This window comes from Aotus nancymaae, unplaced genomic scaffold, assembly GCF_030222135.1.
Source record: "Aotus nancymaae isolate 86718 unplaced genomic scaffold, 86718_ANA_hifiasm-v0.15.2.pri h1tg000008l, whole genome shotgun sequence".
Lineage (NCBI taxonomy): Eukaryota > Metazoa > Chordata > Mammalia > Primates > Aotidae > Aotus > Aotus nancymaae.
In genome coordinates this window covers 4,467,658-4,491,520 of record NW_026988419.1, presented here as the reverse complement: position 1 = coordinate 4,491,520, position 23,863 = coordinate 4,467,658, and the positions used below count along the sequence as shown (strand labels likewise).

General features: G+C 36.2%; 1 protein-coding gene across 24 annotated transcripts in view; it reads right to left on the bottom strand.

Moving 5' to 3' along the window:
- Positions 1 to 23,863, bottom strand: part of TRIP12 (thyroid hormone receptor interactor 12) — a 159,121-nt gene that overhangs the window by 82,366 nt on the left and 52,892 nt on the right. For 15 of the 24 annotated variants that reach the window (XM_021676899.2, XM_012434063.3, XM_021676897.2 and 12 more), the window contains exons 3-4: positions 16,010 to 16,135; positions 14,386 to 15,188 (exon numbers count right to left, since the gene is read on the bottom strand). In XM_021676899.2, coding sequence (XP_021532574.1) covers positions 14,386 to 15,188; positions 16,010 to 16,135 — 929 coding nt within the window. The remainder of the gene's footprint in view (positions 1 to 14,385; positions 15,189 to 16,009; positions 16,136 to 23,863) is intronic. The other 9 variants (XM_012434068.3, XM_021676910.2, XM_021676912.2 and 6 more) reach the window with 2 other exon arrangements.

Below are 23,863 nucleotides of genomic sequence, written 5' to 3'. Positions count from 1 at the left end.
AAAGGAAGGGAGGAAGGGAGAAAAGCAGGGAGGAAAAGAAAGAAAAAAAGATAACATGCATTCCTAATTTTTAAAAAACTGATTTATTTAAAGTTCAAGGTTTCAGTCTTTCAAAAACACAGGCAATTTGCAAGGTCTGACTTTTGAAATGTGAGATAATGAAAAGTTGTAAGCTTGAATTTTTAAAACAACATTTAAAAAGAACCAGACTGAGGAGTGGCAATGACATCAGGTATTTTACTCACTGGACTCATATATAAGAATAGTTAAGATGCTTTTGGATACTTCTTATTACATCATTTACTTCCCTTGTCTACTTGAAATTTTATAAATTTTAAAATGTATTTCTCATTAGACTATTATTAAATGATCCCAATCTCATCATTGTGCAAGAGAAATGAGCTCAAGTAATATGTCTGCCTACTTAAAAGGAGTCACCAAAGGTGGGTCACTACAATAACTGGAATGGCTTTTACCCTTAATTGTGTTACGTTACTTAAAAATTAGAAATAGACAACTGAGCAATACATATTCACTGTCATGTTTTTATGCAATCTTCCATTCTTACATGGTCTATGTTAAAGGCATGCTAATCTTTCACATGGTAATCTGATATACACGTATCAGACCTATTACATAGTCTCACAATGAAAATAAAGTCTCCCCCACCATGATAAAATATTCTAGCAATGGAATAATTAACTTTCCATCTTCTTAAAGATTCATTCTGTTATATAAGAGGTCAAAGCAAGCATCAATCTCAGTGTATTTGATAAGGTTATATAAAGATCAGTCAGGAATGGAAAACGGAAGATGGGAGGAAGTTGATTAAAGATCTTCATTCCATAAATAAATATTACATTCAAATAATTACTGTTATCTTTCAACTTACATATGCATTTTAAAGTGACATTTAGATGATCAAGTACATACACCTATTTTTAATGTACAGAAACTCTTTTTCTGAGCACACTACCTATTTATTTTTAAAGTTCTCTGGAGAGCTATCTCCTGCCTCTTCATGTGGTACCACTGGAAATGTCTTTCCCAACACAATCCTACTACTGCACAAGAGGGTCAAACACCAATCCTCATCATCATCCCCCTTTTCTCTCCTCCACCATACTGATTCATTCAAGGACAGGTATATAACCCAAGAAAATCAAGGACTTTCCTTAAATGTTGATATATAAATGACTAGATATTATCCGCTTTTATTATAAAGGGAGAGGCTGAGGGAGGTCACAAGATGTGAGACTGTCAGTGCTATCTTCATTTGACCTCTGGATCCAGCCAAGCGTGAAGCTAGACATTCTCTGGGCTTTACCTATCATGTGAACTGATGTGTGTTTCCATTTAATTTTGGTTGAATATCCATCACTAACCCCAAAATTCAGACCATATGCCATTATTAGAATTTTTAGTCTAGAGTAGGAATTGACAAAACAGCAGACTGTGGGACAAATTTGACTGGCAACCTGAGACTCTTAAGCTAAGAATGGTTTATACATTCCAGAGAGTAGTAATCAATGAAGAAGATGTGGCAAAGATTGTACATGGTCAGCAAGGCCTAAATTATTTACTATACGGCCATTAGCAGAAAATTTGTTACTGACCTGGACTCTGAAGGAGAAAAAAAAACACAACAAAAAACCACACACATAAAAATTCATCCAAAACAAACTAAATATAACATCTTGATATTTTAACAGAATATAATATACAAATTAATATCTTAAACAAGGGTAGCAGGTATCAAAAAAAATTGCTACAAGTCATTTACATTTATAGGCCTATCAGAGGATGACTACTGGCCAGGTACAGTGGCTCACACCTGTAAGCCCAGTAGTGCAGAATGCAGAATGTCTCTGCATTCTGAATTCCAGGTGGACTGCTGGAGGACAGAAGTTTGAGACCATCCTGGGCAACATAGTGAGACCCTGTCTCTACAAAAAATTAGGGGAAAAAAAAAATTAGCTGGGTTGGTGACACAAGTCTGTAGTCCCAGCTGCTCAGAAAGCTGAGGAAGTAGAATTACTTGAGCAGTAAGCTATGATCACACCACTGCACTCCAGCCTGGGTGACAGAGCAAGACCCTATCTCTTTAAAAAGAAAAAAATGTGGTTTTTTTTTCTTGAGATGGAATCTACTCACAGAAAGATGCTGTGGACACCACTAAAATGACAAAAAGGATTTAAAATATACATAAACTTAGTGATAAAGCAGCAGCAGGAAGAAAAAATGACTCCAATTCTCTAAGAAGTTCTACTACAGATAAAATGCTATCAAAAAGCATCACATGATACATAAAAATCTTTCGTGAAAGCAAAAGTCAATCAACGATGCAAAGATCATCGTTTTGAAACTGCTAAGATCACACCAACCTTCAGCAACCACCACCCTCATCAGTCAGCATCCATCAACACTGAGGCAAGACTATCCCACCAGCAAAAGATTATGACTCCCTAAAGCTCAGATGATCATTAGCAATTTCTAGCAATAAAGTATTTTTAACTAAGGTACATATTTTTTTGTTAAGACACAATGCTATTGCATTCTTACTAGATTACTGTATAGTGTAAATACAATTTTCATGTGCACCGGGAAACAAAAAAATTCATGGAACTCACTGTGATACTCATTCTATTGTGGTGATTGGGAATTGAGTGCATTAACATCTCCAAGGTATGCCTGTGTAACTATATTAATGGTCACTTTGGTTAAAATAAATTCAAAAATGAAAAGTAATCTATGAGGTTATAAAAAGAAATCAGACTTTTGTTTTAAAATAACTCAGTAATAAGACATTTTGCAGATAATGAGCTAAATCTCAAAAGCAATTTTTAAAGCAAATTTTTATTTCCTAGTCAATGCACAGCCATTTCAAGTACTGATTTGTCAATATGAATTAAAAATGTTAGAAATGTCCAAAGGTATTCATCTAAGCATTATCTACAACAAGGAGAAACTAAAAAGGAGCCAAATGCCCAACAATAGGGGTTGGTTAAATAAAACAGTATGGTAACTGAAAATTCAAGAAAACAGTTATTTAATAAGGATGTGAACAAGCTGACACTTTTACACAACTGGTGGGAATATAAATTCATAGATTTCTAAGTGCAATTTGAAAATATATGTCAATATCTAAAAGAATATAACCAGTGACCTAACAAGGAAATAGCGGTGTAAATTACAAAGCCATACTTAATTAGGGTACATCTATATCTAGCCATTACAAATGATGTAATTTATAGTTACATGAAAGGAAACTAGTCTATTACAAAAGTGTTTAGGCAAATAAAGCACTTTTGTTTCTCCACAACTATTACCTTGCTCTGTCAAGATTTTCTAATTTTCTGAATGTGAAATTTAATGGACAACAAATGTCTATTTCAGAGCCTGGCCCCTAACAGGCACTCAAAAAGCAATGCCTACTGTCATGTATAGCGAGATCACACTTTTGCGTATGCATAGGGAAGTGTCTCCCCCTTCAGGATAAAGACAAAAGATTTAACACACATGTACTCACTCTGTCTCCACATGAAACACCACTAACATGGCATTAAAACAATCTGAACCATAAATCTACAAGGATGAGAAGAACGGAAGACATTATGATTACAAAACAATTTTAGAAGACGAAAACCAGAAATGCCAGGACTAAAAGCACTGGGAAGTCCAAAAAGCTGAAAGTAGAAAGCTGAGATTAGGTACAAATTAAACTGACACAACAGAAACCCAAAAAGGCTTAGGATCTGATGGTGCCAGATACCTCTAGGGTAGCATTGGGATTAAAACTGAAGATTGGCTGATAGACTGTTTATAAAGCACCAGATCCCCAGATCCCCTCCCCGACTTGCACAGCTGGCAACCATTCCTCTCTGGTTCCAGCAAAAAAAAAAGACCTTTATTCTTTAGAAAGTATAAAATATAAAAATTCTTGACTTAAAAGTACACAGTATAAACAGGTACACTATACCAAAAATAAGAGGGAGAGAGGAAAATCAAGTACAGACACACTGTCTGACAATATACATTATCCTTCCTCTGAGCCTTCTTTTCCCACTCGGCCCCCAGAACTCGGACAGTTACGGCTTCACCTTGAGGTAGGAGTTTGAAACAATCTTCTCTGTGGAATTTTACCAGCTGAAGAAAAAAAGATCTAAAAATAATAAGAGGAAGTTCACAACGAAACGACCCAATCAGATCACTAAACAATAAATCTCGGGCAGACCTCACTTATGTACTCAGAGCATACAAATTAAGACTTTTGGTCTCAAATTACACTTAAGTATGTCTCAAATTACACTTAAGGAATTACCAAAATTACCAGAAGCTGAGGAAAGATCCTAGCATGAAATACAACCCAAAATGCACCCTCCCCGCCACACACAAAAGCTTGAGATTACACAGGCAAAGAAAACTCATTAATGTCATCAAAAAAGAAATGCAATCATAACCAAACACAAGATTCTATAAACAAGGAAATGAAAACAAAATCACCTCTTGGAAATAAAAGACGGCAAACACTGGGAAAAAAAGCAATTCAAGAGAAGGGCTGGAAGATGAAGTAGAAATCTACCAGAAACAGTACAAAAAAGGAAAGCAATGTCAAGGAGTAAGATCAAGACCATTTAAGAGGACAAGCACTCAATACAGTGAAAAGAAACAAGTGCAGGGTTTGCCTAGGACTATCCTGGTTTTAGAGCTGTAAGTTCTGAGTCTTCAGAATGCCCTAGATCCAGGGAAAGCAAAACAGTGGTCATCCTATCAAGGAATGCAAATGAATTCACAGCAATGGGCAATATCATCACACTTCTAAATAATGGAAATGCAAGCTTCCATAGAAGAGGTTACATATACAACAAATCAGAAATAGGAATGGTGCCAGTATTGAAAGACAGAAGACACTAATTCTTCAAAATTCTGAAGGAAAGTAACTCCCAACCCAGAATTCTATATTCACTAATCTGTCAACTAAGTATCAACATTAGGTATCATACATTTTCAGACATTCAAATTTTGAAAAAATAAATTTTATATTAAAATCTCATAAATATTTTTCCTTAAAATCAAGAAGAAGAAATGTTCCACCAAAACAAGAAAGCAAGAAAAGATGACAAGAAATCTGGAAAAGGAAAACTTTAAAAGACTGAAGAAAATCCCAAGGCTAAAGCAGTATAAACAGGCTTAAAGAACAACCATCCAGAGGCCTCATTTCTTCAGGAAGATGAAACAGATGCATGTAGACAGCTTGAAAAGACTGTGACAGTTAGGAGAGCGGAGTCTGAGTAAGTTCATAGGAAAGTAAGGAAAACAACAACAACAAAAAAAGGAATTTAAAATTCAGGAAAAGCAAAGATGTGTGAGAAAGGAAATGTTCCTACATGGCTCAGTGTAAATAACATTTAGATGTTCATAATACAATAAATTCTGTGTACTGATCATCACTGAAAAGATGGGAAGTACGTAACAGTATATGTTTCGATACGTGAATGGGGTGGGGTAAGGTTAGAATGCAAAATCTTCATTTTCCATAAGGGAAATACAACAGAGCAAACTGTGGGAGGATGGGGGAAGGGGAACTCAACAAACAGATACATAAAAGCACATAACCTACACACCAAAACATCAAAATAATCAGCTATAGAAAAGGGCAATGTGGCAGAAACTGCTTTTAAAAAAAATAATAGATCTGGTCAGGCATAGTCGCTCATGTCTATAATTCCAGCACTTTGGGAGGTCTAGACAGGAGAATCACTTGAGTCTAGGAGTTTGAGACAAGCCTAGGCAAGATAGTAAGACCTCATAGCTACAAAAAAAGTATTTTTAAAATTAGCTGGGCATAGTGGCATGTGCCTGTGGTTCCAGCTACCCGGGAAGCTGAGGTGGGAAGATTGTTTGTCTAAGTGATTAAGGTTGCAGTAAGCTATGATCATCTTCTTGAAGGAGGAGGAAAAAAAATCTTATATAACTCTTTCACTTTACACTGTACATAAGTGCTGATAAATATAAAGAGAAAAATTTTGGCAAGATACACACCATAAAAAAGAAAAAGAGGTAGCCCTGATTTTTTATTTTTCCTCTTTGTATATTTTGGTACTTTCTGGATTTTTTTAACAAACATATTTCAGAATCAGAAATGTCAAAACCAATCCAGAATACAGGTAAGAATATAAAGAGCAATTACTAGTGTAAGTAAAACATTTGGCTAATTTAATTCTTATTTTGACCTTGTACACAAAATTATATAACATGGTCATTTATAATTTCCAAACAATGTAATACAAAGCAAAGCCTTGTTAACAAAGAATTCAATGCTGTATTTTCCATTAAATGATCTCTTTTTAAAATTTGGCGACTCGTTTTTAAAGTTTTTTTAAAGTATCAAAACTACTAGGATTATTTGTTAATTTTTCAAAGCGGTCACATATTGAACTATTAAACTTTTAAGTTGCTAAATTACTTTAATAGCTGCCTTGTAATATGGAAAACTGACACTCAAGCCTTTTCCTTTTAAGCTCCCTGCTCAACTTTTCACAGGGCTCACAGATAATCTACGTTTTTCACATCTAAGTAGAGATGATTGTACAAGATGCAAGTTGGTGAAACCAAGTGTCTAACTTATATTTGTCTCTCCTGCTCAACTCATTCTTACTTCCTCCCTCCACGCTAGAGGCGCAAAGCACTATGTCTTCCTAATTTAATCAGAATCTCCTTTCTAGAATTTGGCTTTTGCCTGGTCCTCATCTAAGTCTGATAATAACCACAGGCTGTATGCAAGTCAGCAGGAGAATATGAAACTCAAGACAAAAGTAAGCTGTTAACTACTGCTATGTTATTAATAAAGGGCACATTAAATAAACATGCACTTTAAATAATAGAGAGTAGGCCGGGTGCAATGGCTCATGCCTGTAATCTCAGCACTTTGGGAGGCCAAGGAGGGTAGATCATGAGGTCAAGAGATCGAGACCATCCTGGCCAACACGGTGAAACCCCATCTCTACTAAAAATACAAAAAAAAATTGGCTGGGCGTGGTGGCACGCGTCTGTGGTCCCAGCTACTTCAGAGGCTGAGGCGGAAGAATTGCTTGGACCTAGGAAGTGGAGGTTGCAATGAGCTGAGATGGTATCATTGCACTCCAGCCTGGTGACAGAGCAAGACTCTGTCTCAAAAAATAATAATAATAATAATAGAGAGTAAAGTAGATCTTCAATAGAAACATCAGACTGGAAATATAAATTTTCCTATAACAGGTTCCATAAATACATTTTGATCACTAATGGTTTCTTATAATTCTATACCATCAAAATCTACTCACTTTGAAATTATTGCAAAAATTTTTTTAAATTAGCCGACTTTTAGGGCAGGGTGCAGTGGCTTACACCTGTAATCTCAGCACTTCAGAAGGCTGAGACGAGCGGATCACAAGGTCAGGAGTACAAGACCAGCCTGACCAACATGGTGAAACCCCATTTCTACTAAAACTACAAAAATTAGCTGGGCATGGCAGTGTGCACCTGTAATACCAGCTACTCAGCAGGTTGAAACAGGAGAATTGCTTGAACCTGGGAGGCGGAGGTTGCAGCGAGCCAAGATTGTACCACTGTACCTCCAGCTTGGGTGACAGAGCGAGACTCCGTCTCAAAAAATAATAATAATTAGCTAACTTTTAAAAGAAGGAAGATTAACAAAATATATTTTGAAGACAAACTAGTTATAAAATTATTTAAAGCATATTAAAATATTATCAAAATATTTTTAAATCAAACTATATCATTACATTACCCTACTGGTTTTATATTTATGCCATGTAAATTTGAAAAATGTCTATCTACTGAGGCTAAACAGCAGAGATAGCAATACCTTTCTAATGTACATTAAAAATCGTTACGTAACACTCTTCTTTTTGGGATACTCAGACTTCTAACAAGCAACACAGAATGACCTTTGTCTCAGAGTTGTTTTGATGAGATAGAGCGAGCCAGCAACAATGCTTCAGGAAGTCTGTCACTAAAGTAGCTGTTTCACTAGATCAGACCTAGTGCCTCACCATGAACTTGTTCACTGGCCTACCAACAGTTGACGAAGCAGCACAATAACAAGGTCTTCCTGTTCAAGCTTCCTCACTAAATGCATTATATCATTTCCTGAGTGTATTCCATGAACCACTGCCGGCTCCCAAAGTAATAATAGTTGGTCAAATTAATTTGTAAAACACTGGGTTAAGAAGTTACTGCAAATCTTCCCACAGCTTTCAATATGTTCCTGCTTATCTAGAATTTCCTTGAATAATACTTGAACATGGGGAATGGTTTTTCACAAAGTATCTTGAAAATACTGTCCTACAATTTTTAAAACATTTCCTTTACCTCTCCTATTGACCAATTACGTCTTAGAATAAGTCTTTACCTGAGGAAACACGTCACACTTAAATTAATAAGTTCAATTCTTAGAAACTGGAATAAAACAAAGGATATCTAAAATAAAATAACCTACCCAATATGAAATTTCTCACAATGGCCTACTCTATTTTTAATATAATTTATAGACTTTTATTCCCCTAAGATAATCAGAAGCCCACCTCTCAACTTCCACCCACCCACTGAATCAAATTCTAGCCTCTGGATTAATGTTAAAACAAAAACCCATGATGCATACAAAAGTCCTTTAAATACATGACCTGGCTGGGGGAGGCGGGCAGATCGCCTGAGGTCAGGAGATCGAGACCAGCCTGGCCAACATGGCAAAACCTTGTCTCTATTAAAAATACAAAAATTAGCCAGGCATGGTGGCAGGCACCTGTGAATCCCGGCTACTTGAGAGGCTGAGACACAAGAATCACCTGAACCCAGGAGGAGGAAGTTGCAATGAGCTGAGATCACACCACCGCACTCCAGACTGGGTGACGAGTAACACTCTGACTCAAAAATAATAATAAAATACATACATACATACATACATACATACATACATACATGAGCATAACTCTTAATTCACCATTACATGGTACATTAAAATACATTGCTGCATTCTATGGCACTTTAGATTTTCAAAGTTGTTTTCACGTATAATCTTTCATTTATGCTTCACAAGAAGGAATCTTATTATTGTCCAAATAAGATTAGGAATAAAGTTGGTATCATAACTACAGCTAAATGATTTGCTCAATCTCACAAAAACTATAATAATCTTTACTTTTTAAAGCAATGTACATGTATTAATATTGACATTTTTGTTTGCATTTATGTTGATTTATCCATTTATATGGGTTACGTTTCTTATAAAATTATGCAATTTTATTTGTGTATATATATTCCTACTTTTGACTTTTTTTTTTTTTTTTTGAGACAGAGTCTTGCTCTATCTCCAGGTTGGAGTGCAGTAGTGCAATCTCGGCTCACTGCAACCTCCGCCTCCTGGGTTCAAGCGATTCTTCCACCTCAGCCTCTGAAGTAGCTGGGACCACAGGCGCGTGCCACCACACCCAGCTGATTTTTGTATTTTTAGTAGAGACGGGGTTTCACCATGTTGATCAGGATGGTCTCGATCTCTTGACCTCGTGATCCACCTGCCTCAGCCTCCCTCCTGTACCACTACTCCATACTGAGTAGTGCTGGGATTAAAGGTGTGAGCCACCGCGCCTGGCCACTTTTGACTTTCTTATATAAATTTAAGGGGTACAAGTGCAGTTTTGTTATATGAATATGTTGCTTAGTGACAAAGTCTGGGCTTTCAGTGTTAACCATCACCCAAATAATGTATATTAGAGCCATGAGGTAATTTCTCATCCTTCATTGCCTTCCCAGTCTCCAACGTCTATTACTCCACACTTCTATGTCCACATGTATACATTATTTAGTTTCAACTTACAAATAAGAACATGTGGGATTTGATTTTCAAGAGATAAAAAAAACTATAAATCTGGTGTTCCAAATCTAATAGCTAGCTCCCTTAAAATTGATTAATGGCCAGGACTTACTGATCCCTCATTCTCAATATGCTGCTTTGAATATGTTTTCTGCCATAAGACAATCACCTTCAGTTATACACCTTAAATTTTGTGATACATCCTGTGTCCTAAGTAGTATGCTAAGTCTTCTCACATTTTCATTTATTCCTCAAATAGCTATTATGCCTGTTGTACAAAGAAAAAGTTACAAACTTTCCCACAGTTACCAGCTGAAAAAATGGCAGAACCAGGATTTGAATTCAACATTTTTGGCTCTACTCCTCAAAATACCATTACTTGAAATCCAGAGACAATCATAAAATACCACATTTTGCCACTGTATCCTTAACATATCTGCCAATTAATTCTACTGTAAACTTTTTTCTGAAGTGACACATTTAATCATGCCTAAAATGCACAGGGCCTTGTTTTGACTTCAAGAAACCTTCCCAGACTTAACTTGCCCAATCTGCTTGCCCCTATGCATTGTGTTCTCAAGACCAATTTCTGGGATCAGATGGCCTGGGTTTAACTCGGTTCTATCACTTCTTAGTTCTGTGACCTTAGGTAACTTGAGTAATGACCCAGAGTTTCCTAACCTGCAAGCTGGGAATAAAAATACTTGTCACACAAAGGCTGGGCATATACCTGTAATGTCACACAAAGGCTAGGCTCATACCTGTAATCCCAGCTCTCTGGGAGGTTGAGGGGGTGGATCACTTGAGGTCAGGCATACAAGACCAAAATGGTGAGAAGCCCCGTCTCTACTAAAAACACAAAAAATTAGCCAGGCGTGGTGGTATGTGCCTATAATTCCAGTTACTTGGAGGCTGAGATAGGAGAATCACTTGAACCCAGCAGGTGGAGGTTGCAGTGAGCCAAGATCATGCCTCTGCACTCCAGCCTGGGTGACAAAGAAAGACTCCATCTTAAAGGAAAAAAAAAAAAAAACTTGCCATACAAGACCGATGAGGAACAAAGAAGATGATTCACTTAAGGTTATTTAGAACAACTGTCAGGCAGTTATAGCACAGTAAATATATGCTATTTTGTTTTGAAATGTTTTTATTTATTTGAAAAGCAGCAAATATATACTGAATGATATGGTATAAATCCTTGGGTCCACATAGTATTCATCTCTATACTTAATCAATACTATCGATGAAGGACCAAATAAAATTTCTTTTCCACTAGAGTCTTAGTATCTCCAAATGGCCCAATTATGTTACAACAGTAAAACACAGAAACATGAGTTAAAAAAGAAAGAAAAGAAAATGCTTCATTCAAGGTCACACACACCCCCATCTTGAAATCCTAACTCTGCCAAGTATGAGGTATGTTACTCAGATAAGTTATTTCATCTCCTTGGAATAAATTTTCTTGATAACTATCCTAGGCTGGGTGTGATGGCTCACACCTATAATCCCAGCACTTGGGGATGCCGAGGCAGGCATCACGTGATCCCCTGATCACGTGAGGTCAGGAGTTTGAGACTAGCCTGCTAATATGGTGAAACCCTGTCTACTAAAAACACAAAAATTAGCCAGGCATGGAGGCATGCACTTGTAATCCCAGCTACTCAGGAGGCTGAGGCAGGAGAATCGCTTGAACCTGGAAGGGCGGAGGTTGCAGTGAGCTAAGATGGTGCCACTGCACTCCAGCCTGGGCAATAGAGCAAGACTCTGTCTCAGAAAAAAAAAAAAATCTATCCTAAAGCACCATTATTTTGAAAAGATAATGTAACTGCATATGTAAAATACCTGGTACTTATTCTATGCTAAACAAAGGCTGGTTCCATTCTCTTGTTTCAACAGCTTAGGCTATGATGAGAGATCAGAACTGAGATAGCAGCAGTGAAAATGGAAAAGTGATATAATAGTGACAACAGAACACACAAATACTGTGAAAGTGAATGAAATAATGGTGAAATGAGTTTTAAAATACTAAATCAGTTTGTGACTATGTGCTGAGCAGGCTTAAAGGAATTATCTGGATTGGTTTTATCAAATCAGTGGCATAGTGACACTGCCTAACCTCACTAATTAGTCACTGGTAGAGTTGGGTTTTCTTTTAAAAATCATGTTAACAAACTATGTAAGAAAAGAAAGCTGATGTCTACAAAGGACCAAGGCCATGACACTCAAGTACAATCTGCTATTGCCTGGCCCTAGAACCCTCCTACATAACTCATTTAAGAGATGAGTTCTTCAAGTGAGGCAGACTGGAAGGCAGAAAGTGGAGTGAATCCTACGCAACTTGCTGTAAACACAACCTGGCCCATTACATAGCTACAACAATGGACAGACTGAAAAACACAAGACACAGGGAGGAGAGGCGGTATAAAAGCTGACCTAAATAACCCCAATTATCAATAAATCCTTGGAAGGACAAATAGTTGGTTGTCCTTTTAACTTGGACTTTTATTTCCTTCTGACTTCAAGACACTGATCTAGCCTATCTTAATCCTTTAAACTTAAAACATTTTATACAGATGTATTGCATATTTGAAACACCAAAACAGAACAAAGTTCAATCTAAAAGATGTTACTTCACAATAACCTACCATACAGTTTAAACATAACATTTTTTATATGGTACCTACCATTAATAGTATTCTTGTCATTTTAGGTAATATCTGAATCAACCAAAAGTAGTTTTAGATTGCAGGGTTAAATTAAACAGAGCTAATAGCTCTGATTCAATATTAGGTTAGGCTGACTCAATATTAGCTATACTTTGACAAGAATGCTAGTAGACACTATATATAATCTTCTTAAACCAAGAAAACATTATAGCCCTACCCAAATGCAGATCTGAAATCAGAGAAGAAAAGATGCTTTAAAGCAAACTTCCTAATTAGATGTTATATAAATTAAATGCCTTTAAAAGTTGTAGGTAAGTGCTTTATTATCCTATTTGTCCTTTATAGATTTCTCAAACAGAAACAAGGAGAGAAGGCTGGGCACAGTGGTTCACGCTTATAATCCCAACACTTGGGAGGCCGAGGCAGGTGGATCACTTGAGGTCAGGAGTTTCCAAGACCAGCCTGGCCAACATGGCGAAATCCCCTTCTACTAAAAATACAAAAATTAGCTTGGTGTGGTGGCACACAATTGTAATCCCAGCTATTGAGGAGGCTGAGACAGGAGAATTGCTTGAACCTGGGAGGTGGAGGTTGCAGTGAGCCAAGTTTGTACCACTACTCCATACTGAGCAACAGAGTGAGACTCTGTCAAGGAAGGAGAGAAGAAAGGAAGAAAGGGGAGGAAAGGTAAGAAGGGTAAGGTAAGGGAAAAGAAAAGATAAAAGAACAGAACAGAAAAGAAAAACAAAACATTAGCATTCCCCCAGATAAGCAGTTGGCTCCCTGAAGAAGTCTCCTGGTAAAGAGAAAGGGAGAAGAGTTCCTAGAGATCTCCAAAGCTGACTCATGAAGGAATGTACAGAACGCTAAGTTTCTTCCATCTAGTTTCTGTTTTCCTTGACTGTATTCACAAAACATAAATTCTTTCTACTCCACTGTAAACTTTGAGAGCAATATTCTTTCTCACTCACTTAGGACCCATAGTAGTATATAAAGCATAGTGAAACGTAAGTAGTATTCAACTTTAGACAAAACTCCTTAAAGACCATGAGATAGCACATATTAATAAAGTTTAATTTATATTAAGGTATATTTATTTTAATAATTCGGTGTATCTATATATCAAGAACATATAATATAAAAATATATATATATTTGGCCAGCCATGGTAGCTCACACCTGTAATCTCAACACTTTGGGAGGCCAAGATGAGCAGGTCACTTGAGGCCAGAAGTTGTTGACCAACCTGGCCAACATAGTGAAACCGCATCTCTACTAAAAACACAAAAATTAGCCAGGCATGGTGTGCACACTTGCAATCCCAGCCACCTGTGAGGCTGAGGCAGGAGGATCGCCTGAGCCCAGGAGGCAGACGTTGCAGTGAGCTGAGATTGTCACCCAGGCTGGAGTGCAGTGACACAGAGTGAGATTCCATCTAAAAATATATATATATATTTGATCTCTGATCATGGCAACTCATAACTAAAAAGAACAACTTCTAACTAAATGATAATTTTGTATGTGGTATAGAAGAAAAGTCAACTTTATGTCCCATCCTGATATTAGGAAGTCAGTGAAGTAGCAGATGCCACAAGGACCAAGAAAGATACAGACACTAAAATATGATGGTTTTGTAACAATAGAAGGCAGTATTCCTTACCTGTCTCCATAAAACTAAATGTAGTAGCAGTTATTACATGCTGTTATGTATTTAATTATAGGGACAGTAATAAATCTAAGATTATCTAAGACTTTGAGGGAAAAGCCCTTAACTTTAAAGCATATTTGCTTTGACAAACCAAGAGAAACTTTCTTTAATTAAAGAAAAAGACCTTTTTGTAAACTTACTTGCTAATTTGGCCTGTAATCCAGAAGGTCCAGGTTTTGATGTCTCTGACTTAGAAGACCCTGGAAGAGACAGTTTTGTTTTAGGAAGGCTAACTTTAGGGCTGAAACGAGCAGCCCAATCAAATTTTGAAGAGCCACCAGTTTTACTCTGTTCCTTTTCCCTGCTACTTCTTCTAGGACTGGGACTGGACGCTGAACGGGAACGTCTGGCCTTGTTCTGATCTTTTCCTTGTTTCACTCTGGCACCTGGTGGTACAGTGGAGGAGGCCGAGGCTACAGTAGAAGACGAGGAGGAAGTAGAGGCAGCAGAAGAAGAATCAGTGATGGTGCTACACCCAGCTTTGGCTGAGGTGGCTGATTTTGAAGCCAGCTTGGTAGATTTTGCAGGTCTCTCTTCTGCACCAGTTGATTCAGACCCAGAGCCACTCTTTACACAAGAACTTTCTGTCCTTTTTCTTTTCTGACTCCGTGAACCACCAGTGGCCCCACTCTTTCTGGTATGAGCCTTGCTTGTTGATGGTGATTGTGCAGATTTCAGTTGTTGCTCCTGGTCTAAATGTCTCTTCTTTGACTTACTATGTGGCTTATTTGTTTCTGAGGGAGATTCAGTATGCTGAAGTGCTTTTGGTTTTTTTGCAGAGCTAGGAGAATTGGTCCTGTTGTAGTCTGGACTAGCACTGCGTTTCACTCCTCGAGAATGGTCTTTCTTAGGCACCTGCCCCGTTTTTTGTCTTTCTGAAGTATTGGTTCTATCTGGATCCTCTGGTCGTGGAACTATGACAGCAGATGTTGAACTGCAGCTTCTAAGAGGTCAGATAAGAAAATAGTTAATATCGGCCTGTCATAATTATAACTGTCATATTTAATGCTTAAATATGTTCCTAATAAGTCCAGTATTAAACACAGATTTTCAGATGGTTCAAATCTGTAAAACGAAATGAAAGAACCAAACAAAAGCAGATGTGACTTTGGATAGTAAAGTATTTGATTAGAAAATAAGGGTGTTCTTTAGCCCAAAGATTACTGACACTAACACTCCTTATCACAAACCAAGAATTAAGATTACAAGAAAAAGAACACTTAATTGTTCAGAACCAGAGGAAGCCAGAATAATGGTGCCCTATTCACAAGCACAACTGCTTTGTCAAAGCTTAGAAGAAATAAGCATTAACATACGCACTTTCAAAATGAAGGTTAGAGATTTTTTTATTGTAGTACTATCAAATCTTCACAGTTAACACTGCTTTCCAAAGACTCTTATCAATTAGATCTTAAGAATCACCGACCTAAACCTAAACTTTATTGTCAGAGCAAATGGCTCTGACAATAAAAACTAAAAAAATTTAAAAATAAAAAAGATAGCCATAATGATTTGTTAAGCAAAGGGGGACTCTCACAGCTCTCTAAACAAAAATCTCATTGTATCACTGACAAACACATTGTCTAGGGTATACTGCACTGATCACTGCAAAGATGATAAAGTGTCAATCCTAAAAGTTACTCTTAGAGAATAATAAAAGTATGTATCATAGTATTTTGGAATAACCTCAAGTTTTAACATTATGCAATGATTCGAATGCAAATAATTCTGCCTTGAAAACGTATAAGCAACATGAAGATTTACCTTTTAGAAAGGTGTCCCCTTGACAGTTCAGAAGTAGTATTAGACTGCACTTTGGGTGCCTTAGAATTAGATTTTCTACTCTCAGGAGGGCTATATCCCTTATGTTTTGCCTGCCCTAAATGTGACCTGTCAGCAGAAAATCAAAACAGAAATCTATCAGGAAACTGAGACGCAAATACAATACTGAAAGTGAAGTATTTTTATTTATTTCTTAAAGCTTCCCACAATTCATTACTGACCCTACCCTTTTCCCAAATATTTATAAATTATATTTATTATTCTATCAAATAATCTGGCAAAAAATTGCCTCTTAGAACCAACCCACTCAATACCAAAGAGTTTATTATCACCAGTAGTCATAAATGCAGTGTTAATACATTTTTCAGCAATTTTAGTGCAGACATTCAAATATGCTACATTTTAACAAAAAGCAAATTTAGTCTTTAGATCTAAACACTACTTTTAATACATAATGTGACTGTAAGGGGTTTGGAAATTTATGGAAAAGACAATTGATGATTCCCACACTGATACTGATTTCTAGTTTGTACATTAAAATTTAGGTGAACACAGTAAACGCAGAGACAAATGAACCAATTATCAAACTGACTTTACAAAGAAAATCATTTCAAGCACTAAACAGTGAATAAACCTACATGAAATCAATATAGTGATACTTGCAAAACTTTAAAGTACTTGTCAATACAAAGAACACAAAAGAGTCCTGGAGAAATACAGAATTTACCACAAAAGTTCCAAAAAACATTCAAATAATTCCATGATTGATATGGTACATCATATTTACAACAAATCAAATCCTTATGCCAGTACTGTTGTAAAAGCAAATTTGAGGAACATGAAGAAATTTTTCAGTTAGATTTTTTTTTTAAGCCTCAGGGAATGGTTATGAGATTTACATAAGCAATAAAAAATAAACATATGTAAATATATATCCAGAAAACTGCTGCTATGCAGGTATTAATGTAATAAATGTAATTTATATGTCATAGCTGATACCAACATTCCACATAAGAGCATATACTAATGAAAACGTAGAAAAAAGTTTCATTAATATCAAATTTACTTGTTAAAAAAAATTTAAGGCATTCATTCCAAACACCATCACAAAAGAACTTAGAAATGAGTCACTGAAAAACTCACAAAGTAATTCTAACTCAATCTGTAAGGATGCCATAACTTTCTTAAGATATCATACAGGTACAACCATCTGTTCCAAAAAAGGACCTAAGGTTTCTCTTTTCTGTATCATTTCTTCTTCCATCTTTCTAGAATTCATTAAAAGAGTCTTAAAAGAAGGTAAGAAATTAGCTTCTCAAGAAAGAAAGAAGCTCCTGAATCCCTCATATCATTTTTATTTTTAAGTTTCTAATCTCAAAGTAATAGTACTTTCTACTATAGATGAATTTCTTAAAAAACTCTAGCCTTTCAAGTGTATTAGTCTTCACTTTTAGTAATGAAAGGGCACATATACTTCAAGAAGCTTATTTTCTCAAGTTGTAGCTAAGCTGAACCTTGTAAAATTTTTTATATATTGTGATTTTTTTTTTTTTTTTTTGGTGTTTGAGATAGGGTCTCATTCTGTTGCCCAAGCTGGAGTGCAGTGTCGCCATCTTGGCTCACTGCAACCTCTGCTTCCCTGGATCAAGTGATTCTCCTGCCTTGTATACACTGTGATTTAATTTTAATTTTTCCTAGATATTCTCCCACTGCAGACTAAAATTTTGCTTTAACCAATGAGTTTCTTATTAAAGATTTAATTTCATATTAAAGATTTAACCAATGAGTTTCTTAAAGCAGACTAAAATTTTGCTTTAACCAATGAGTTTCTTATTAAAGATTTAATTTCTTATTAAAGATTTAATTAAAGATTTAATTTTCTTATTAAAGATTTAATTTAATTAAAGAGTTGCTTTTGTTTTTGTTACATTTCTACTAACAGATCTCAGAGTTCAATTCTTTTCTCTTCAGAAATGAGACTATTTTTCAAATCGTTCTATAGTTATTCTAAAAAAGAGAAGTATAACATCCTGGTTTTGGGGTATGGAATTTAACAGCTACAGGAAATATAAATTATGCCATTCAGGTTGTCTACATTCTTATTTTATTAAAGATTGGTGCAGACTGATGTTTTAATTAAATCACATTTTCTACTTCATTTTAAAATTTAAAATGTATCTTGTGTTCCTTATTAAAAAAAACTAATTTTGAAAGAAAACTACATACATTCAAAGCTAGACAACTTTGTGAAAAATAAATGTCCAAAACAATTAAAAAATTCAGATTCATTCCATTTGTCATCAGAAACTGGCCCATATGAAACTAAAAGTGAGGGCTGAGGCAGCAGCCCTCACCTTTTTAAGTTAAATAAATTGTTCTGTTGACTTTTACACAGCTTACGTTAGATCCATCTAATTCTACTGTGTTATTTCTCATGCCCTTACTAATACCTTCAATGAACTTCAGAACTTAGCAGGTAAACTCTCTATATTATACCACAAAAAACTAAACAGCATCCAAATCATTTAGAAAACCAAGGCTCACAAAACTGGCTTAAATTCAACAACGCCCTACCTGGCGCGGTGGCTTATGCCTATAATCCCAGCACTTCGGGAGGCCAAGGCGGGTGAATCACGAGGTCAGGAGTTCAAGACCAGCCTGGCCAAGATGGTGAAACCCTGTCTCCACTAAAAATATAAAAATTAGCTGGGAGTGGTGGCGTGTGCCTATAATCCCCAGCTACTCAGGAGGCTAAGGCAGAGAATTGCTTGAACCCAGAAGGTGGAAGTTGCAGTGAGCTGAGATCGCACCACTGTACGCCACCATGGGCAACAGAGCGAGACTCCATCTCAAAGAAAAAAATTCAACAATGCCCACACTGATCTTTCCTAAAATTATTTTAAAGTGTGATATTCTCACTGAGGACTGTTTAAAAAATGTATTTTAAAAAATCATAAAATATTGATCTTTAACTGTCCCTTCTGCCTATCTGTTTAGCCCATGGAACTTAATACATTTAAAGGAGAGTAAATATTTTCAGCTTCCTGGGCAATATTGTATGTCAAAAAAACAGGTACAGACAATTCTCAAAGAAACGAGCATGGCTAGGCTCCAGTCAAAATTTTATTTACAAAAACAGGCAGTGAGCCAGATTCAGCCCATGCACTACAGTTTTCAACCCTGGCTAACAAGGTATAGACAACCAGATGGTACCACGAAGTGACAATATGGGGCCTCCCAAAATGGAGCTCTATTTTATTATGTCCACTTATAAATTATTAATGCTCAAAATACTGCAAAGTAAATCTCCATAAAATAATGATGTCCAATCTGGAATAGCCAATTAGAACATCACAGTACTCAGAGGCAAATGAGCCTTGGATGCCTCCTTTTAGCTCATTTTACCACCTCTCTAATTTAGCAAGCCTTAATGCTCAACTTTAGTTTTTATTAAAAGCATAATCTTTTTAAAACCTAGTAAAATTTATATCCACTATAAATAAAATTTGTAGAATAGTATAGTAAAATTCATAACAAACTCTTTTAAACAGCACTAGAATGAGGCCATTTAGTAAATTATAGCCCAAAGATCTGGAGGAGAAAAAGTCTGTGTGTGCGCGTGTGCACGCTCACACATGTTGTCAGGAGCTTCTATAACAACATATGGGTATTCCTAAAAAAGACCTCATGTTTCTGCAAAATTACCCACTAAAAATAACAGGACTAATATGTTAAATATAAGATTAGGCTCAGAGCACACAAACCTATCTTATTTTGTAATGAGCATTCTAGCAAAAACATCATCAATTTTAATAAATTAAATCTCCAATAAAATTTGCACTAATAAATTCACTTTGGAGTCTTATTTTTGTATTTTCTCCTTTAAGTGTAACTTTTTAAAAAACATTTAAAAGTTTCAAAAAATTAAAAACATAATTCTCAGGTAGACTTTCCTGTTTGTTATCATCTTTATAAACACAGGAGTAAATGGTTTTGAACTTCCTGAAACTGTTTTTGACAGTACAAAGTATGGTGGTTTTAGAAACCATTGGATAGCTATTTCTTTCACTCAATTATTTCTGCCAGATCTGCTTTTTAATTTTTTTTGTGGTAATGTCTTCATATATATTACCAATCCTTCCGTTTTAATTCAAAGGTCTTTCCCGATTTTCAGTTTATATATTAGCATTGTGGGAAAAACTGCTTAAGAACCAATACTATTTCCACGTTATATTGACATCATTTGCCTATTTATCAAGTGTGTATGGGCCAATTCACATTAAAGAAACCAACATTGCAACAGAACAGACTATAATCAACTCTGGGTTACCTGCTTTCAAGATAATCTTGAAGCCTCAAATGCCTCTGAGTGTTAACTTTTAGACACATAGTATTGACTGTACCCTTCCACGTACATTCATACTGCTATTTAGTCAAATCCTTGACAGTAGTCCACAGAATTAAAAACCATCTCTAATCCAGAGGAGATCTAAGAGAGACCTAAACTTTGTATCAAGAGCACGATGTTGGGCCAGGTGTGGTGGCTCATGCTTGTAATCCCAGCACTTTGGGAGGTCGAAAGCAGGTGGATTGCTTGAGCTCAGTTCAAGTCCAGCCTGGGCAACGTGGCAAAACCCTGTCTCCACAAAAAAATACAAATATTAGCCAGGTGTAGTGGTACACACACCTATAGTCCTGGCTACTCAGGAGGCTGGGGTGGAGAAGATCACTTAAGTCTGGCAGGTCAAAGCTGCAGTGAGCTATGGTTGCACCACTGCACTCCAGCCTGGGCAACAGAATGAGATCCTCCCTTAGTAAAAGAAAAGAAAAAGAGCACACTACCATCTTAATGTTAGGAAAAATGAAGTGGCTAGTTGTAAGTAGCTAGTTAATTCCTCTTATAGGTCATAAACTGCCTGAATTTAATTTTTATGCTAGACATATTCACAGCTTATATGATATACTCACAACTTATATGATATGCATATATATAATATACATGCACATATTACCACTTATATTATATAATATACATGCATGTATTACCAAATATAAATGGATCATGGGTTTAATTACATCTCTAAATTTGTTTGTGTATGTGTATACAGACACATTTTTATGCTTTTCTACTTTAAATACACAATTATAACATTTTAGTTTTGTCTTCTAAAAATCAGGTATTTTCTTTCAAATTCTGAAGAGCCACTGATTTTCAGTAATTAATGGTGGAAAGTTAACTTTAAATAAAAAACTCACTAATGCTCCCTGTATAATGTACTATTTTTCTATTTCTATCACAAAAAGAAGCTTGATTAGTCTGATCAATGTTCCTGTCTTTAGAGTGAAACACTAGCCCAAATGATTCTATAATTTAGAATAAAGCAGTATTTCTAAACAGCAAAACTACTGCCCCTAGGAAGCATTCTGGAAACATACACTGGGAAGCAGGGTTGCTATTCGTATTTAGCAGGTGTGGATTAGAGGTAAAGATAGGCAATATCCAGAACAAAAAGACCCAATGAAGAACTGTCCCAGGCCCCATATTATTTCAAAAGGTCTTGGTATTAAGACCTTATGAAAAACCCTGAAAATGTGGCAGTGACATAGGTGAAAAACATGCTTGCAATTTCTCAGATTCATTTTGCACAGTTCTTACACATTGAATTTTTCAGGAATGCATGTGAGTCAATAAATGATTATACTATTTTTTTGCAACTTTATCAAGAGTCAGGCACAATTTTTAATGTCTAGGATGAAAATGTGGCTTATGGCATTTAAGTCTATTGTTGCAGTTGTCACATTCAGTGACTCCAAATACAGATGCACTATAATTTTGTGTATTTGTCCAAAAAAGTGCCCAAACATTTGCCTACTGAGATGTTATTTTTGTTATCAACTATTTTCCCTTTTGTTTATCTTTGTAAAATGCTAATACATTATATCAATATTTCTAAACTGTGTGTATACAGGCATTTTATTATTTTTTCATTTATTTGAAGATATTAAAAGAGCATAATAAGACATTTATATCATACACATTATAGACAGGGAGGACTGCATCTGATAGAGTCGAGAACCATTGTACTAAGCCACTCATTTCAAAAGATGTTAGGTTTGCCACTAACAAATATATGCAAGTCATAGTGGGGCATTTAATATGTGTAACATATAATCTAGTTCCTGTCCTCAATGAGGTCAGAGTCTCATAAAACAAAGTAATCTACCAGGTACTCTCCACAGACGTTTCCAACAAATACTTTTAGCAGGAGAATGTAAGCTTTATAGGCCACACTATTTAAACCTGGCCCTGAAGGGTGAAAAGCTGAGGAAAAGCTTTCAAGTCAAAAGCAGAATACAGGCAAAGGTAAGAGGCAGGAAATTATAAAACCCACACAGCAACCAGCAAATGACACAAATTGCCCTGAACATGGAGATACATCAGAAAATAAGGATGAAAGGATGCTAAGTTCACCACTATGCAACTCATTCATGTAACCAAAAACTACCTGTACCCAGAAAGCTACTGAAATAAAAAAGTATATAAACACACATTTTTTTTTCTTAACTATATGTGTTTATACACTTTAAAAAAATAAAAAATAAAAAGGATAGGCTAGGGCCAGACAGGGAAGGTTTCTAAATGCCTGTGGAAGGGCCTAGTAGATTTCTGTCTTTCATAATGGTTTACAGTCAAGAGACTGACAGGTTTAGAAGCAGTGAAGCAAAAGGAATGAATGTTTACATCCAACCATCTGGCTGTATCATGCTTACATTACTGTGGAAGAGAAAAGAAGGCAGAAGGATTGAATGGATCAAAACTGCGGGAAAAGGACTCCCAAAATGGTACCTTATAGCTTAACTTGCTTTTGCTTCCACATTTCACAAAGTAGTTAGCTAGGAGAGTTGGGGGACGGGTAGGTAGAAACACTGAGGTAATTAAAAGGTGATTCTTGAGAGCTTAGTACTGAGTATCTCATGAACTATACACTGACTTTCATAAATATCTAGGTAAAAATTTCAGATGACCACTGGATAAAGATTAAGGTGCTAATTATGTAGTAAGCATTATATTAAGCTTACATTATCTAACTTGATCCTCCAATGATACCCAAGGCAGGTATTATTCCCATTCTAAGGATGTAGGAAGTGAGGTCTGCCATACATGGTCTCTAGGCAGGAAAGGTAAATTTGAGCCCAGGGATTAAACTCCCTAAACTTGCAACCCCACAACTGTAACTAGGGACTCAGTGGTCAAAGTTAAAGGTCTATTAACTATTAAGTTTTTCCTACCCATGCCTGTATTTCTGTCCCTAATTGTATACAGAACAAAATAATTTTATTTATTTATTTTTTTTGGAGACAGAGTCTCACTCGGTTGCCCAGGTTAGAGTGCAGTGGCGTGATCTCGGCTCACTGCAACCTCTGCCTCCTAGGTTGAAGCAATTCTCCTGCCTCAGCTGCCTGAGTAGCTGGGACTAGATACCTGCCACCATGCTCGGCTAATTTTTATATTTTTAGTAGAGACAGGGTTTCACTATGTTGGCCAGGCTGGTCTCAAACTCCTGGCTTCAAGTGATCCTCCCGCCTCAACCTCCAAAAGTGCTGGGATTACAGGTGTGAGCCACTGCGCCCGGCCAAAATAAATGTCTGAAGACTTTAGCGATAGTATATGAGAAAAATGGAGGAAAACACCACTGTTAATCTTCTAAAAAGGAGTCCTCTGCTTTCCTTTGTTCTCTGTATTACAGCCTTCCAAATGTGATACAAAAGCTTGCTGTTCAGTTCAGTGTATGTATTTTTAAATGACACTGAACCCTTTTAGGAGGGCATTCCAAG